This window comes from Podarcis gaigeae (assembly GCF_964106915.1).
Source record: "Podarcis gaigeae genome assembly, chromosome: 3".
In the NCBI taxonomy this organism is placed as follows: Eukaryota; Metazoa; Chordata; class Lepidosauria; order Squamata; family Lacertidae; genus Podarcis; species Podarcis gaigeae.
Genome location: NC_139680.1, coordinates 9,827,750 through 9,845,228, shown reverse-complemented (window position 1 = coordinate 9,845,228; position 17,479 = coordinate 9,827,750). Strand labels below are relative to the sequence as shown.

Sequence of the window (17,479 nt, the reverse complement as noted above, 5' to 3'; positions counted from 1 at the left end):
CTCCCGTTGCTCGGTCCCAGCTCCTGCCAACCTAGCAGTTCAAAAGCACAACAAAGTGCAAGTAGATAAATAGGTACCACTCTGGCGGGAAGGTAAACGGTGTTTCCGTGCGCTACTCTGGTTCGCCAGAAGCGGCTTAGTTATGCTGGCCACATGACCCGGAAGCTGTACGCCGGCTCCCTCGGCCAATAAAGTGAGATGAGCACCACAACCCCAGGGTCGGTCACGACTGGACCTAATGGTCAGGGGTCCCTTTACCTTTAATTTAGCATTTTACTTTTTTCCCACGTTTAATTGTGCAACGGTTTGCTCCAGCAACGATAGCAACAGACACGTACACACATATATATTTAAATGTTTATAACTGCGGTATTTCCCAGGTGTCAAAAAAGGTTATTTATGTACGCCGCTACTGCGGCCCATAGAATTTATGCAGCTTGCAGACCTAACATATAGAATAAGAGAACAAGAAGAACATATGTTTAAAGAAGATTGGAAAGTGTTTGTTGAATATACGGAGGGGAACACTTGAAAACGCTGTAAGTGTTAAGATAAATTCAACAGTGTAAATAAGTTTTGATGTAAGGAATAATGGAATACTGAATGGTTTTGTTGTTCTTTAGTCATTTAGTTGTGTCGGACTCTTCATGTCCCCATGTACCAGAGCATGCCAGGCATTCCTGTCTTCCACTGCCTCCCGCACTTTGGTCAAACTCATGCTGGTAGCTTCAAGAACACTGTCCAACCATCTCGTCCTCTGTTGTCCCCTTCTTGTGCCCTCCATCTTTCCCAACATCAGGGTCTTTTCCAGGGAGTCTTCTCTTCTCATGAGGTGGCCAAAGTATTGGAGCCTCAGCTTCAGGATCTGTCCTTCCAGTGAGCACTCAGGGCTGATTTCCTTCAGAATGGAGAGGTTTGATCTTCTTGCAGTCCATGGGAATCTCAAGAGTCTCCTCCAGCAACAGAATTCAAAAGCATCAATTCTTCGGCGATCAGCCTTCTTTATGGTCCATAAAGTTTTGATGGAAGTAATAATGGAATACTGAATGGTTTTAGTTTATGTAAAATATGCAACTTTTTATGTTATGCAAAATGAACCATGGAAAGAAAAGGGAAGTCACTGACATTTTAAGGTTTTTTAAATGAATACCCTGAATTGTAAAACAGAAAACTGAATAAAATTATATATATATATAAATAGATGTTTCTAACCAACTTCTCCGTAGCCCAAGCTGCATTCCCCCCAACCCCATCAAAGAAACTCTCCCCACGTGACGTTTCTCCTCCAATTACTTCCCTTCCGCGGCAGCGTGGGCGGAAAAGGCTGCTGCCAGCACCAAAAATGGCTCCGGCGGCGTCACTTTCCCCGCGAGAAAGATGTCGGGTGGGGCGTGCGCCGTCTTTACAGTTCCTGCCTTTCCTTGCCTTGCTACGGTGGCCGCCGAGGGTCACGCGGAGCGTTTTCCTTCCCCGCTTTGAGGGATGCTGCAAAAAGGAAAAGAAAGGTCCGCTTAGATTCAGCTCCGCTTCCTTCTCTCCGCCCCGGGAAAGGCAGCAGCGCTTGGCTGTCATAATTCAAAAGGTATTCTGTCCCTGGAAGTGGAGGTTCCACTGGTAGAGCTCACTGCATGTTGCTTGGGGGGGCAGAGGGGGGGGGGATACGTCCTTGCAATTTTGATGCCCATCCAAGGTGCCAGCTTTCGACAACGAACTCAGACCTGGGTTAGATCAGTCGGTAGAACATAGTCATTCTTAATCTCAGGGTCGTGGGTTCGGGTTTTGCACGTTGGGCAAAAGATTCCTGCACGGCAGGGGGTTGGACTAGATGACCCTTGGGTCCCTCCCAGCTCTACAGTTCTGTGATTCTAACAGTTTGAAGTTGCACCAAGAGCCCAGTCGCTTAGTGCAGCGGCGCCTAGTACTCCCAGCCTGTTGAGATCATTCAGAGGCCTTCGCTGTGCTCTTTTTGGCACCTGCTAAAAAAAAACCCCACTCCTATTTAGACGAGTCACCCCAGATGCTCAGAAAGTTTTAATCTGCTTTTTTTGTATTTTTACTTTTGCATGTTTTGAAGTAAGGGTTGTAATTTCCCCTCCCCTAGATTTTACTGTGCTATCTTTTGTAAACCGCTTTGAGGGATTTCAAACAACAACAACAATCAAGCGGTGTATAAATCTTAGGACATAAATAAGTGTTTGGTGCTAAGAAGTTATTTGTTTTGTTTGGGCTGAATCTTCTGCCTGTCAGTTTCACTGGATGACTCCCAAATCCTAGTTTTAGCAGAGAACATTTTCTCTCTCTTTCTCTCTGCTTCCCTACACCTCTCTTCCTTCAAACATTTTGGTTTTTCCTCATAGGGATTGATGTTTTCAATGCAAAATTTCCAGAATTGCATGAAAGTGTCTAAGTATGCCTGTTTCTCATCGTGGGTAGGTGTCTTCTCAGTTTTGCACAAGGCAGCAAGTAGAGAGTAGAGCCTGGAATATAATAAATTTCCACCAAGGCTTCCTACTAGGCTGGAATATGAAACTAGGCTTAATAGTGCAAGTTTATTCCACACTTTATTCTGTTTTCTTAGGCTGCCCTCCTTGTGTTTATTTACCAGGAAGTAAGTTCTATTAAACTCAATGAGACTTCCTTCTGAGTTGGCATGATAGGATTGCACTGTTAGTCTGTCTCCCTCTACAGAGGGAGGACTGGTCATACAGTCCTTTGAATTCCATAAACTTTGTCTGCAGTTATTAATGTGTAACATTCTGTGTTAACTGTGAATTCACCGAGAAAGTGAATTTATTCATTTATTTATTTTGAAAGTGGGGGATTTATACAAACCAATATATCACCATTCTTTGACGCACTTCCTTTTGATAGGATGGAGAAAAAGAAAATTTTAATGAAATCCAACACGGCTGCTTCCAGCCTACTGAGAACCTTACATTCTCTCTATCAGTTTGGCCACTTCTGTGACGCAATAATATACACAGACCAGTTTGGCATCCAGGAGGAGTTTTTCGTTCACAAAGTTGTATTGGCTGCTTCCAGCAATTATTTTAGAAGCCTGTTCCTCACCGATGAGATGCTGAAAGCCAGAGATTGTCGGGTGACTCTTCAGGGTGTTCAAACTGAAGAATTTGTCTGCTTCCTAAAGTTTGCCTACACAACAGAAGTAGAAATTGAAGAGGACAAACTGCACCGAATAAAGGAGGTAGCCGAAAGACTTGAATGCCAAGATCTGCTTGATGTTTTTGAAGAAATGAAGACTGCAGGAGAAGATTTGGATCTGGGTGTTCATTCAGAAAGACATGAAGGCAGTAGGTCTGTCTGCAGTAAAACAAAACAAGTAGAAAACAAGGAACAGAGTGCTTCGTCCCGAATTTTGGCAGCGCCCATGAAGAGACAGCTTTGGGACCGAAAGAAGCACACAAAACTGACTGCCGTCTATGATGGTAGTGAAGGTAAACCTGGCCGTTCTGACAAATATGGTGTTGTGTTTGAGGGGCCCAAAGACAGCACAGCAGCGTCAGCTGGATGTCATGAAATAGACATGCACGGTGCTCATACTATGAAGAATGTCAGCCCACCGGGAAATAAGGCCAGCAACCTGTCACTAAATCTGGTGGACTCCAAGGAAGCCTGCATTGTTACAAGCAAGATATTACCCGGCCAGGAGGAGGGTGAAAACGGCTTGAATCTTAGCGAAACCAAACTCAGGAAATCGCCGCGCAATGTATCGAAAGTCTTGCCCCAAACATACACATGTGACAAGTGTTGTCATTCCTTCCATTTTGCCAAGCAGTACCGGTCGCACATGGAGCAAGAACATGACGCAGATCTGGTGGTTCAATATAGCTGCGATATGTGTGGCCAACTCTTTCCCAGTTGCCAGGACCTAAGGCAACATAGGCTCACCGTTCACAACGATGAAAAGCAGTTCCCCTGCTTGTTGTGCGACAAAAGGTTTAAGTGCCAGAAAGACATCAGCCATCATATGCGGAGAGTGCATGAGAAGAAAAACAATCCTCAGAGGTGTCCCTACTGTGACAAGGTGATCAGCTCTAAGTGTGGCTTGACGGTTCACATTCGAACACATACGGGAGAGAAGCCTTATAAGTGCGGAGGCTGCACGGCAAGTTTTGCTCAGAGATCTGCCTTCACTACTCACGTAAGGTAAAGTCTTTGTTCATTTCAGAATACTGGGAGATAGTTTTCCGTCTTCATCTCTTTGCTGTTAGAAATTTTATCCAGAAGCGAATAGAAGTCTGCCAGCTTTAGAGGATTTGCTATAGGATTTGCTTTAGAGCCAGTGTGGTGCAGTGGTTAAAAGCGGTGGACTCGTAATCTGGTGAACCAGGTTCGCTTCCCCGCTCCTCCACATGCAGCTGCTGGGTGACCTTGGGCTAGTCACACTTCTCTGAAGTCTCTCAGCCTCACTCACCTCACAGAGTGTTTGTTGTGGGGGAGGAAGGGAAAGGAGATTGTTAGCCGCTTTGGGACTCCTTAAGGGGAGTGAAAGGCAGGGTATCAAGTCCAAACTCTTCTTCTTTTTCTTAAAAAAAAGGTAAAGGACCCCTGACATTTAAGTCCAGTCGCGAAGGACTTTGGGGTTACAGTTGCTCATCTCGCTTTACTGGCTGAGCGAGCCGACGTTTGTCTGCAGACAGTTTTTCAGGGTCATGTGGCCAGCATGACTAAGCCGCTTCTGGCAAAACCAGAGCAGTGCATGGAAACGCTGTTTACCTTCCTGCCGGAGTGGTACCTATTTATCTACTTGCACTTTGACGTGCTTTCGAACTGCTAGGTTGCCAGGAGCTGGAACTGAGCAACGGGAGCTCAGCCCCTCGCGGGGATTAGAACCGCCAACCTTCCGATCGGCAAGCCCAAGGCTCAGTGGTTTATACCACTGCGCCACCCGCATTCTTCTTGTTATTGCAGTGCTATTATACAAGCATATTCAAAGTTACATTTAGACAGTTCTATCAGTGTAAAAGTATTTGCTGCATGGCTTCCACAGCCAGTCTGTGAAGCTTACAGGCAGCACAATAAACTTTTCTTTCTTCCTTTTATAGCCTGGACAATGTGTGGCACAGCAAACCAAACAGCCACAGTCAGAGAAACAAAGGTGCTGTGCTGCTCAGTTTGCTCTCCTTGTCAGGCAGCTCATACAAACTGCCATGGAGTTTTTATGCCCTGTGCGCTGCTAGGAGTGATTATTATTGTCAGACTTTATACTTGGCTGCTGCTGCTCAGAACAAGATTATGAAATGATGCTTTACATCACAGTCCATTGCATCTCTTACTCAGTATCAAACGCCACTAAGATCAACTGAATTTACTCCCAGGAATGTATTCTAGAATTGCAGGCTCTGCGTTTAACTTTGCCTTCATGATGTGTATTTGTCAATTTCCATTTTATTTTACTAAGCTTTTCTATCCCACCATTCTAGAAAAAGAAACCTATCCAATGCAGAAGACAGGTCCAACCAATACATCAAAACTTACCAGTTTTTAAAACGAAAACAAAGTTAAGATGGTAAAGGGACCCCTGACCATTAGGTCCAGTCGTGACTGACTCTGGGGTTGCGGCGCTCATCTCAATTTATTGGCCGAGGGAGCTGGCATACAGCTTCCGGGTCATGTGGCCAGCATGACTAAGCTGCTTCTGGTGAACCAGAGCAGCGTACGGAAACACCGTTTACCTTCCCGCCGGAGTGGTACCTATTTATCTACTTGCACTTTGACGTGCTTTCAAAATGCTAGGTTGGCAGGAGCAGGGACCGAGCAACGGGAGCTCACCCCGTCACAGGGATTCAAACCGCCGACCTTCTGATCGGCAAGTCCTAGGCTCTGTGGTTTAACACACAACGCCACCTGCGTAGCAAACAGTAATTAAATATCATACCTGGAAATGCCTGCTGGAAAAAAAAATCTTAGAATAGCACCTAGTGATGGGGGCAGCAATATCCTATGCATTTTGACTTAGAAGTATGTCCTACTTAGGTCATTGGGGCTTACCCCATAGAAAGGAGGTTAGGATTGTGGCCTTAGATGCTTTTCAATCGAATTTGCCCTTGTATGAATATATGGATTATTTGTGTATCTAGTATAGCCTGCTGGGAATTGTATCTAATTTACAGGTGGCATTACTTTTTCCCCCCAACAGAAAAATACATGAATCAGGACAAGACAGGAAACTCAGTCCAGATTACTGGATGATAGCCCCGCCAACAAAAAAAGCAGATGTTATAGATAGCAAAGTTGACAAGAATAGCAAAACATACCCAAAGGTACCAAACAGCGACTTGCAAAGAGAACCTGTGGATGAAAAAACTCGAGAGCTTGAGGGAGAATCCAGGAATCCTCCTCCTTTGGAAGCAGAGTCTGAGAGTAAAGAGGAAAGTCAGGAGCAACGTGGTGATGCTGATATTCCAAGAGAAAAACCAGATGGACACAGGACTTTGGCTGCAGAAGACTGTGTAAAAGGAGAAAGGGACTGTGAAACAGAAGGAAGGGGCAGGGAAGAGAATGAGGCAGTCTCTTCCGAAGACATCGATGATAATTCAAATGATCAAGATGCTGAAGAAAGCAAATTGGATGCCGGTTGCAAAGCGAGGGGCGTTGTGAACAAAAACGAGGGCGCCAAAAAATCAGCCTATGTTATAACGTGTACCAAATGTGCAGAGAAGTTCGTCTCGCGGAAGAAATACACTGACCACTGCAAAAACGTCCACCATTCTGTGCCTGGTAAAATTTATCAGTGTGACGTCTGTAGCAAGTCCTTTGCGAGTTACAACAGCTGGAAGGAGCACAGGGCGAGCGTCCACACGGACGACAGGCAGTTTTCCTGCACCCTCTGCAACGCCACTTTTAAAAGGAAAAGGGATGTGAGGACCCACTATATGCGGAAACACGAAGGAAGAGTGAAGCGTCCCCTTTGCTCTGTCTGCGGGAAGATCTTGAGCTCCAGAACAGCGCTAGTGTTTCACATGAGGACCCACACAGGCGAGAAGCCGTACCAGTGCAGCATTTGTTGCTCGAGATTTGCTCAGCCATCCCAGCTCAAGATTCACACCAGGTAAGCCTGTTTTCTTTCTCTCTCTCTCTCTCTCTCTCTCTCTCTCTCTCTCTCTCTCTCTCTTTCTCTGTCTTTTCTATTTTCTATCTTTAATTTTGCAAATTCTGCATGCATCAGAATTGGGTACTTACCTCTAACTCATATTGGCCATGCGTACAGTGGTACCTCAGGTTACATACGCTTCAGGTTACATACGCTTCAGGTTACAGACTCTTCTATGAGAACAGAAATCGGGCTCCGGCGGCACGGCAGCACCAGGAGGCCCCATTAGCTAAAGTGGTCTTCAGGTTAAGAACAGTTTCAGGTTAAGTACGGACCTCCAGAACGAAGTAAGTACTTAACCTGAGCTACAGGTGGCGCTGTGGGTTAAAGCCTCAGCGCCTAGGACTTGCCGATCGAAAGGTCGGCGGTTCGAATCCCTGCGGCGGGGTGCGCTCCCGCTGCTCGGTCCCAGCGCCTGCCAACCTAGCAGTTCGAAAGCACCTCCGGGTGCAAGTAGATAAATAGGGACCGCTTACCAGCGGGAAGGTAAACGGCGTTTCCGTGTGCAGCTCTGGCTCGCCAGATGCAGCTTTGTCACGCTGGCCACGTGACCCGGAAGTGTCTCCGGACAGCGCTGGCCCCTGGCCTCTTGAGTGAGATGGGCGCACAACCCCAGAGTCTGTCAAGACTGGCCCGTACGGGCAGGGGTACCTTTACCTTTACCTTTAAATGTTCCAATGTGTGTAGGTGGGGGGGTGGAAGAGTGTGTAGCTGGCAACCTTCAGTAGTAGTTGTAATACAACTAGAACTAAATAGTTCTAGCATTTTTAAAAAAGGTGACACACCGCTTAAACACACAAATATACAAAGCAGCTCTTGGACCAACTCCAAATGGGAGCAGAGGTGGGGACTGACTTTCCGTGCTTCGAAATTTCTGGTAATGTTACATGATTTCTGCTGCTACCTCAATGGGGGCAGGTTTAAAAACCTGTTTCCTTGAGCTGGGGCTCCCTTCTCTATTTGTTCTCAGGAGGTCTTAAATCAGGAGAACTTTCGGTGTTGCTGGACTTACAACTTCTGATTGTAATTTTGTCTGGCACATGCCATTTTGTGGTATTTTTACAAAAGTGTGGTTTATATTTATCTAAATAAATAAAAACTAAAACCCCTCAGCATTCCAGCTGAGGGCTAGTTGGCATCCAAGAACGCTTGGAGACTCGAAGGTTCTCCCATTCCATCTCAAATTATCCTGTATTGATTTTTTAAATTTTATTTTAATTAAGTCTGCTGTTATTGGTTGTACTCTAAAGCAGACATAGGCAAACTCCAGCCCTCCAGATGTTTGGGACTACAATTCCCATCATCCCTGACCACTGGTCCTGTTAGCTAGGGGTGGTGGGAATTGTAGTCCCAAACATCTGGAGGGCCGGAGTTTGCCTAAGCCTGCTCTAGAGGAATGAGAAATCTGACTTTTTCTTTTCTTATTTGACAACTCTATCTTTGATACATTAAACATTAGGAAGAACTTCCTGACAGTAAGAGCTGTTCGACAGTGGAATTTGCTGCCAAGGAGTGTGGTGGAGTCTCCTTCTTTGGAGATCTTTAAGCAGAGGCTTGACAGCCATATGTCAGGAGTGCTCTGATGGTGTTTCCCACTTGGCAGGGGTTGGACTCGATGGCCCTTGTGGTCTCTTCGAACTCTATGATTCTATGATACTTTTTTTTGCTGTAGCCATAGAATCGTATAGCGCCAGAAAGTGCCTGAAGATCATTTAGTCCAAGTCCCCAGGCTATGGCAGGAGTCATTTCCCAAGTTCTCTGCCGCTTGCCTTGGGTGGTGGCAGGGAGGTGAGGGAGAGGGGTGGAATACTGGCAAACTATCTGTAATATTTACTAAGCAGGACACGTTTTGTCAGCGTTTTCATATTTCTTTGACTGCAGGTCCCATACAGGTGAAAAGCCATACGTCTGTGAGGATTGTGGAGCTTGCTTTGTAGATAAAGGCAAGCTTACTGGCCACAAGAGGACACATACAGGTATAATAATAATAATAATAATAATAATAATAATAATAATAATTTATAACTTATACCCCGCCCATCTGGCTGAGTTTCCCCAGCCACTCTGGGCGGCTCCCAATCATATGTTAAAAACAGTGCAGCATTAAATATTAAAAACTTCCCTGAACAGGGCTGCCTTCAGATGTCCTTTAAAGATAGGATAGCTGCTTATTTCCTTCACATCTGAAGGGAGGGTGTTCCACAGGGCGGGCGCCACTACCGAGAAGGCCCTCTGTCTGGTTCCCTGTAACCTCACTTCTCGCAATGAGGGAACGGCCAGAAGGCCCCGGCGCTGGATCTCAGTGTCCAGGCTGAACGATGGGGGTGGAGACGCTCCTTCAGGTATACAGGTAAGCGTTTAAATCCAGTCCTTGGATGTGGCAGAGGTTAATTCCTATCCGTGCATATTGATTTATTCTGATTACAATCCTGCATTGCCGGGGGTTGGGCTAGATGACCGTTGGGGTCCCTTCCAACTTTACAATTTTATGACTTTTCATGAATTACAGATAAGTAGTTGAAAAGGATGATGGGGGGGGGGGGAGGTTACCAGATTTCCTGTGAGGCATAACTCTTAAGCTGCCTCTCATTCACTTACTCTAGCCTGTTCTATCGGGTCGAACTACATGTTACACTGTGATCAGGAATAAGACAGCACACACATTTCTACACTCTCCACAAATGGCCACCTGCCCAGGGCTTCTGTGGCATTGACCACACAGAAAAAGATGTGTAACTGGTGCAGCAGAGGCTTAAAGGATCATATACCCCAGGAGCAGAAAGAGAGGCAACTATTCTTGGGAAGGTAGAGAGTGTAGAAGTGATCTCCTGGACCAGGGAAGGGGAATGTGTGGCCCATCAATGGAAGTAGATCACAAATGTGTGCCTATGCACTGTGAGACGACGGCCACACAGATGCTCCTAGCCCAGAGATGGAAAGAAGACAAAGTCCCTACCAGAGAGGAGTGGCAAACTAAGCTGTTGGAGTACGCTGAAATGGCAAAACTGACCAGAAAGCTCAGGAACCAAAAAGACCAATTCTTTAATAAAGAATGAGGGAAATTTATACTGGTAGAGCACTCTAAGCAGATGAAAAAATTAGCAGGATTGCAATAATAATAATAATAATAATAATAATAATAATAATAATAATAATAATAATAATAATTTATTTGTACCCCGCCCATCTGGCTGGGTTTCCCCAGCCACTCTGGGCAGCTTCCAACAAAGATTAAAAATACATCAAAATGTCACACAGTAAAAACTTCCCTGAACAGGGCTGCCTTCAGATGTATTCTAAATGTCAGGTAGTTGTAATGTAGCAAATGTAGCAAATTTTATGGACAAAATAGAGAGACATAAAATATGGAATACTAAACAATATGCAGTTGAAAAGGTTGACAATAGGACCCATGGAGGGGAAGTCCAGAGATTCAGAGAAATCTCTAAATATGGATATGTATTTTGTATTGTTATAATTCTATACTTCTAAATTCAAATGAAAATTATTTCTCTCTCTCTCTCTCTCTCTCTCTCTCACACACACACACACACACACACACACACTGGCCTTTCTAGTGTCCCACTGAATACGTAGCTGTTCAAAGGTTGTTGGGACACTCAACTGCTGTCCCGGGCCCAGAGTGGGGTAAAAAGTAAATAAACAAATGGCATCCCCTGGCGGCCTAGCCAATGCTCAGGGATGATGGGAATTGTAGTCCCACAACATCTGAAGCGGCTCCCCATCCCTGGACGTTCTTTGGACGTCTCCTGTGGGTGATCATCAGCGTAGGTAATGGTCAGTAACATAATTCTACCACCATTCATTTCCTTTGCAGGAGAGCGTCTGTTCAAGTGTGATGTCTGTGGAAAACATTTTTCTACCAATGAATACTTGAAATGCCATAAGCGCTGCCACATGGGAGCCAAGCCATACAAGTGTGATGTGTGTGGGAAAACGTTTGGACTGAGGGCCTCATTAGCCCAACACAGTAACGTTCATGCAGGTAATAAATCCCTTCCCAGTGGGGGTGGAGGAGATGGATCGTGTTGAGGAAAGTCTCTGCCACGTGCAGTGTTCATTCTGTGCAAGTACAGCGTAAGAATCCAGAATCTGTCCCAGACCACAGTTGGCAATGTGCCTTGCATATTTATTTAAATATGATGCAAGAATCGTCATGTGTAAATAAAAAGGTAAAGGTAAAGGTACCCCTGCCCGTACGGGCCAGTCTTGACAGACTCTGGGGTTGTGCGCCCATCTCACTCAAGAGGCCAGGGGCCAGCGCTGTCCGGAGACACTTCCGGGTCACGTGGCCAGCGTGACAAAGCTGCATCTGGCGAGCCAGAGCCGCACACGGAAACGCCGTTTACCTTCCCGCTGGTAAGCGGTCCCTATTTATCTACTTGCACCCAAGGTGCTTTCGAACTGCTAGGTTGGCAGGCGCTGGGACCGAGCAGCGGGAGCGCACCCCGCCGCAGGGATTCGAACCACCGACCTTTCAATCGGCAAGTCCTAGGTGCTGAGGCTTTAACCCACAGCGCCACCTGCGTCCCCATGTGTAAATACTACCGTAGTTTTCGTTCTATAAGACGCACCAGACCACAAGACGCACCTAGTTTTTGGAGGAGGAAAACAAGAAAAAAAAAAAATTCTGTATCTCAGAAGCCAGAACAGCAAGAGGGATTGCTGCGCAGTGAAAGCAGCAATCCCTCTTGCTGTTCTGGCTTCTGGGATAGCTGCGCAGCCTGCATTCACTCCATAAGATGCACACACATTTCCCCTTACTTTTTAGGAGGGAAAAAGTGAGTCTTATAGAGCAAAAAATACATATTTAAATATGATACAAGAATTGTCATGTGGAAATACTTTCAGTACAATTTATGTTCTAAGCAGGAGATCGTTACATGTGTACATGAGCTAGGGTGCTCTGGGCTAAGTTTCAAACTTTATTTCATTCCAGGCAAAGGGGGACAATGTATTTCCTTGAGAGTCACTGAAAATTAAATAGATCTGTGTGCTCTAGCTTCCCCAAATGCTCACCTTTCAGAACCTTGCGTTCTTGTTGGGTATGCGGCAGCATTTGTAAAATTCTGACAACCGCAAAAAACTTGGGTTTTCAGTTTTCCCTACTTGGCAATATCTTTCCTTGATGAAAGCCAAGTTGTGTAGAGTCTGTGGGCAAGCAGCTTCACCACTCCACAGATCTCTTATTGCTTCCAAAAGATGGACAGTGTTCAGGTTCGGGGGGGGGGGGGGGATGAGGCCTATTTCCAGCAGCAGAGGGTAGTTCTGTAAGTAGAACTGATCATGTGAAAACCACAAAGAGGAACCCAGCTTTTCCCTGTGTTGTTCTCCTGCCATAGTACTGCCCTCAAGGCATCAGTCACATTCATGCCTTACATGAAAATCACTCTTGTCCCAGTCATGGTTGTGAATCCTGGGAACTGTAGCACTGAGAGTTGGAAATCCCTTACAGAGTTACGATTCTCAGCTTTGCTGTTTAACAGCTGCTGTGTCTGTTGGCTTCTGTCTCTCTCCTGTTTCCAACTTACCGTATTTTTGCTCCATAAGACACACCTGACCATAAGACGCACCTAGTTTTTAGAGGAGGAAAACAAGAAAAAATATTTTGAATGAAACAGTGGGTGTATGATTTTTGTGGTTCATGCTGTGGTCACAGACATGTGATTTGACGGTGAATTTGGGGTGATCCAATGCAAAAATCCTGAGAATCCATGTTGATCTGTGCTTTGTAACCACGTTTTTGCGCCATTGCGGCCCCACAAAACAGTGGATGCGTGTGTTTTTTGGTGCAGGCTGTAGCCATGGACATGCTATGTGATCCGATGGTGAATTTGGGGTGACCCAATGCAAAAATCCTGAGGATCCATGGGCTTTTACCTCCCCCCTCCCAGGCAGCCTCCTTTATCTCTGTGTCCCTTATCTCTTTCCCCGATCGCTTGCCGATCAGCTGCTTCCTTTCAACACCCCCTTGCCTCTTATTTGCCTTAGTGTCTTTTCCTTAGCTGGAGCAGTTTTTTGCTCCTCCTTTTCTTCTAATTTCTCTCCTTATTGCTTTAGCCTTCCTGTTTTCCCCCTTTGCAAGTTTGTTGTCTTTACCTCCCCCCTCCCAGGCAGCCTCCTTTGTTGCTAGCATCCCTTATCTCGCTGCCAATCGCTTGCCGATCAGCAGCTTTGTTTTAACACCCACTTCCCTCTTTCAAAAAAAAAAAAAAAAAAAAAGAGCATGATCTGCTTTTTGCCCCTGGGCAATTTGGCTCCAGGGACCACACATTCGCTCCATAAGACACACAGACATTTCTCCTTACTTTTTAGGAAGAAAAAAGTGCGTCTTATGGAGCGAAAAATACGGTACTTTGTTTTCTGATACCAGTATGTGTTCACCTTAGAAGCCGCTAAGTAGACCCAAAATGGGTTTAAAGTTGAGAGAGAAATAAGATTTTGTAAATACACCCCAACATTTGTGAGGTCTGTTTTGTTTTCTCAGAGACTCCTCCTTATTTCTGTGAGCAGTGTGGAAAAACCTTTACTCAGCAAGGAGCCCTGAGGCGTCACCAGCGTATTCACACTGGAGAAAAACCCTACAAGTGCAGGGCCTGTGAAAGGACCTTCACAGATCTGTCTACCCTGAGAAGGCATGTCCTGGTATGTTCTTCAGTTTGCCCCATTCATTTTAATAGGGATGGGCAGGCAAACAAGCTTAATACTCTTCGAGTATAAAAAATATTTGCCATGATCTTTAAAAAGCTTAGAACACCCATGTAGTAAATTGCTTTGGTGTCTGTCTAGGGGCAAATTTAATGACAGAGCCTTTAATCCCAGAGGGGCCTTTACTCCACATTGCTTTGTTTTTTAAAAAAATTGGTCTAGTTAGTTTCAGGTCTTTATGATTGCTCTAATCAGGTCAGAACTTGAATAACAACAGTATTTTTTTGTCTTGTTTTCTTCCCCTGCTATAGGTACACGATCGGAATGCTCACTGGAGGACTTTCTTAATAGATCTTACCATGAAAAAGGATCACAACTGGTCCAAAATAGAGCCTTTTTCTAATATCCGTATAGGAGAGGACTCTAATCTGGTTTGGTCCGACGGCCAAAGTAAACTTTATAAACCAGAGAGCACCAGTGTAAAAAAAGCGGAACACATATCATGTGGTAGTAGTAATGCCAGAGATCCTGACCATTCCCTTATGTATTTATAACTCTGTACAGTGAAGGCAAAATGCAGGCGTAAAACATTTTGCATCTCTCTCATGTGCCCCTTATGTGGGAGCATCCTCCATCTGCCTACAAGTTCTACAGAGAAGACACACTAAGAGTTCAGCATCTTCAGAGCTGAGAGGCAGCCACTGGGCAGCATAGACATTGTTGTGGAATTGCTTGTGAATGGGTCATTTCTTAGTAGCTTGGATGCTGGCTTCGCTAATAGCTATTTAGGAGTCAGAAGAGATGCTTTCAGAGCTCAAAATGAGTAGATATGGTGAGATATGCAGAACTAGCACAGCTGGCTTCAGCAGCAGTACAGAAGCATCTTCATAAGTTTTTAAAAATTCAAGACCCTTTTTCGGGCTGCTTTTATAATACTGCCAAGGAGGCTGTGGGCCGTGTTTGATTCCAATAGAGGGATGTCTCTGCTCAGAGATGCATAAGATCTTTGCAATGTACCTATGTGGGGACAGGCTCCGTGGTTCTGGCGCTGAGGGGAATAGCTCTGCACTACTAGAAGTGCTCTTTATTATTCTCATTTCAGTTTTTAAAGAAATGGCATGGGCAAAGATGGGAAAGAGCTATGCTTAATGCGGGTAGTTAAAGCCGGGAGTCGCAGAGGCTAAGACAAGGCCAATAAGGCCCCGCCAAACTGGTAAAACAAAATATTAAAATAACAAAAGCAGTTTAGTGCATGTAAGTATAGGGTGATGCACACTGAGGCAAAACACTTCACATTGCACTTATGGGGTGTGATCTGGTGTTGACTGACCAGAAATGAGATACTGGTGGATAAACTCAATGAAAAGTGTGCAGCAGCAGGGAGGCAAATAGAATAGAAACACCCAATATCATTCATGTATTTTATACAAATCTTTGGGGCAGGCACACTTGGAATACTGTGTACAGTTCTGCATTGTGAAAAGAATATTGTGGAACTGGAGAACGTGCAGAAAAGGGCAACCCAAATGATCGTGAGGCTGGAGCAGCTCCTCTGTAAGGAAACGTTGCAATATTTGGGGCTTTTTTGTTCAGAAAACAGGTTAGGGGGCATATGAAAGAGGGGCATGTGGAGAATAATACTAGAGCCATCCCATGAAGATGCAGGACAGACTAAAAGTGGGTATTTCTTCACACATTCAATTACAGAATTCTCTCCCACAAGTTGTAGTAAAAGCCACCGAGTTAGATGGTTTTAAAGGGGATTGGACCATTTTATGGAGGATAAGTCTGCAAATGGCTACTAGTCATGATGGCTGTGTGCCGTCTCCAGGATCAAATACTGTGTACAAGATAAGAAAATAACTTACGTTCTGGTTGTGGGCTTCCCAGGGTTTGACACTCTGGCAAACAGGATGTTAGGTGGGTTCTTGGTCTTACCTAGCAGTGCTCCTGTTCTTAATAGATGAAATTGCTTTCTACTTGTACTGTTATAGTGGTGCCTCGCAAGACGAAATTAATTCGTTCCGCAAGTTTTTTCTTCTTGCGAGTTTTTCGTCTTGCGAAGCACGGTTTCCCATAGGAATGCATTAAAAATCATTTAATGCGTTCCTATGGAGACCGCTTGCCAGGCTGGCGGTGCGGAGAAGGGCTTTTCTCCCCACCTTCCGAAGGCTGACGGCGGGAGGAGGTCTCTCCACCCCACCGCTAGCCTTCGGACAGGTACGGGAACAGAGGGGAAGGCACGCAGCGCTTCTCCTCTGTTCCCGGGGCTTGCGGTGGGAGGAGGGTTTTTCCTCCCCACTGCCAACATTCAGAACAGCATTCTGAATGTTGGCGGTGGGAAGGAAAACCCTCCTTCCACCACAAGTCTTCAGGACAGCCATCCGAAGGCTGGCGCGGGGAGGTCTCTCCGCCCCACCGCCAGCCTTCAGAGGAGCCTTCCGAAGCCTGGCGGGGGGGGAGAAGGGCTCTCCGCCCCATCGCCAGCCTTCGAAGCAGCCTTCCGAAGCCTGGCGCAGGGAGAAGGGCTCTCCGCCCCATCGCCAGCCTTCGGATAAGCCTTCCAAAGCCTGGCGCGGGGAGAAGGGCTCTCCGCCCCACTGCCAGTGGAGGAGGTCCGAGGACAGAGGGGAAGACGCGCTGCGCTTCCCCGCTTTCCCGGAGATTTCCCTATGGGCTTTCGTCTTGCGAAGGAAGCCCATAGGGAAATTCATTTTGCGAAGCGCCTCCAAAACGGAAAACCCTTTCGTCTAGCGGGATTTCCGTCTTGCGAGGCGTTCGTCTTGCGGGGCACCACTGTACTCTTTGAACTTAACAGTGATTGGATCCAGTATGAAAAAGGGCAATTGCCCTCAAATGTGAGGCAGGGAAATAAAGTGAGGTTGTGGGGAAGTAACTGTATTGTAGGGGAGGTATTTGATGTGGAGCAGACGCACACCGTGTTTACAACACATTCCTTCCCTGCCAAGAATCCTGGAAACGGTAGTAGCAGAGATGGTATAACCAGAGAAAGGGCTGGATTCCTTCAGGTTCGTTGAATGTTACCTTCAGCCGTCTCATTTTCAGAGAATGAAAGGAGGAGCTGCAGGAAAAGCCGCTCAGAACATTTCACATTGGCGTGTGGGAACTCCAGACTGCATGGACCATTAGAACTTGCTAATATGCTGAACAGAACAAGTTTGATTTTTAAAAAGACCACGTGTAAAGATTTGCTAGAGGGACACTCAGAAACGGCCTGAGACCAACAGACTTGAAAACTGTCCATCTCTTAAGTGTATTTGCTATTTTATAACTGTAGCCGAGGATAAAATTTCACACCTGTTTAGGGATGTTTTTAATGTTTGATGTTTTATCGTGTTTTTAATATTCTGTTGGAAACCACCCACAGTGGCTGGGGAAACCCAGCCGGATGGGCAGGGTATAAATTACTATTATTATCATGTTATCATTTATGCTACCTGTTTATAGGCCTGCTGCTTTGTAAATGTCGTAGCTTTCCACAATAAATAGTCATTTCATATGGTTTGCTCTGAAATGTATAGATGCCTTTTTGTACTAAAGATAATGGCCCTCCCTGCATGACCAAATGGTGCAACTTCTGTGAAACTGGAGCTTATAGCTCAAAATTCAACTGGAGAGCATGTTGGCCCCCTGGTTATAGCTGGATTATTATTTTTATTTTATCGGTTTTAGCTG

General features: G+C 45.6%; 1 protein-coding gene across 1 annotated transcript; it reads left to right on the top strand.

The window, feature by feature from the left end:
- The first annotated feature begins 1,384 nt into the window (after positions 1-1,384).
- LOC310840349 (uncharacterized protein) lies at positions 1,385-17,318 on the top strand. The gene is made up of 8 exons (XM_083730150.1): positions 1,385-1,582; positions 2,872-4,167; positions 6,161-7,072; positions 8,996-9,090; positions 10,953-11,120; positions 13,623-13,780; positions 14,095-16,032; positions 16,448-17,318. Exons 2-7 carry the CDS (start codon positions 2,873-2,875, stop codon positions 14,335-14,337), a joined length of 2,871 nt encoding a protein of 956 aa, XP_083586276.1. The 5' UTR covers positions 1,385-1,582; position 2,872; the 3' UTR covers positions 14,338-16,032; positions 16,448-17,318.
- The last annotated feature ends 161 nt before the right edge of the window (positions 17,319-17,479 follow it).

What these genes read in the sequence shown, in the direction of transcription:
- LOC310840349 (XM_083730150.1), top strand. Translation starts at nt 2,873, where the DNA reads ATGGAGAAAAAGAAAATTTTAATGAAATCCAACACGGCTGCTTCCAGC. An exon ending in CAGCTCAAGATTCACACCAG is followed by an intron (nt 7,073 to 8,995) that starts GTAAGCCTGTTT and finishes CTTTGACTGCAG; the next exon opens with GTCCCATACAGGTGAAAAGC. An exon ending in CCACAAGAGGACACATACAG is followed by an intron (nt 9,091 to 10,952) that starts GTATAATAATAA and finishes TTTCCTTTGCAG; the next exon opens with GAGAGCGTCTGTTCAAGTGT.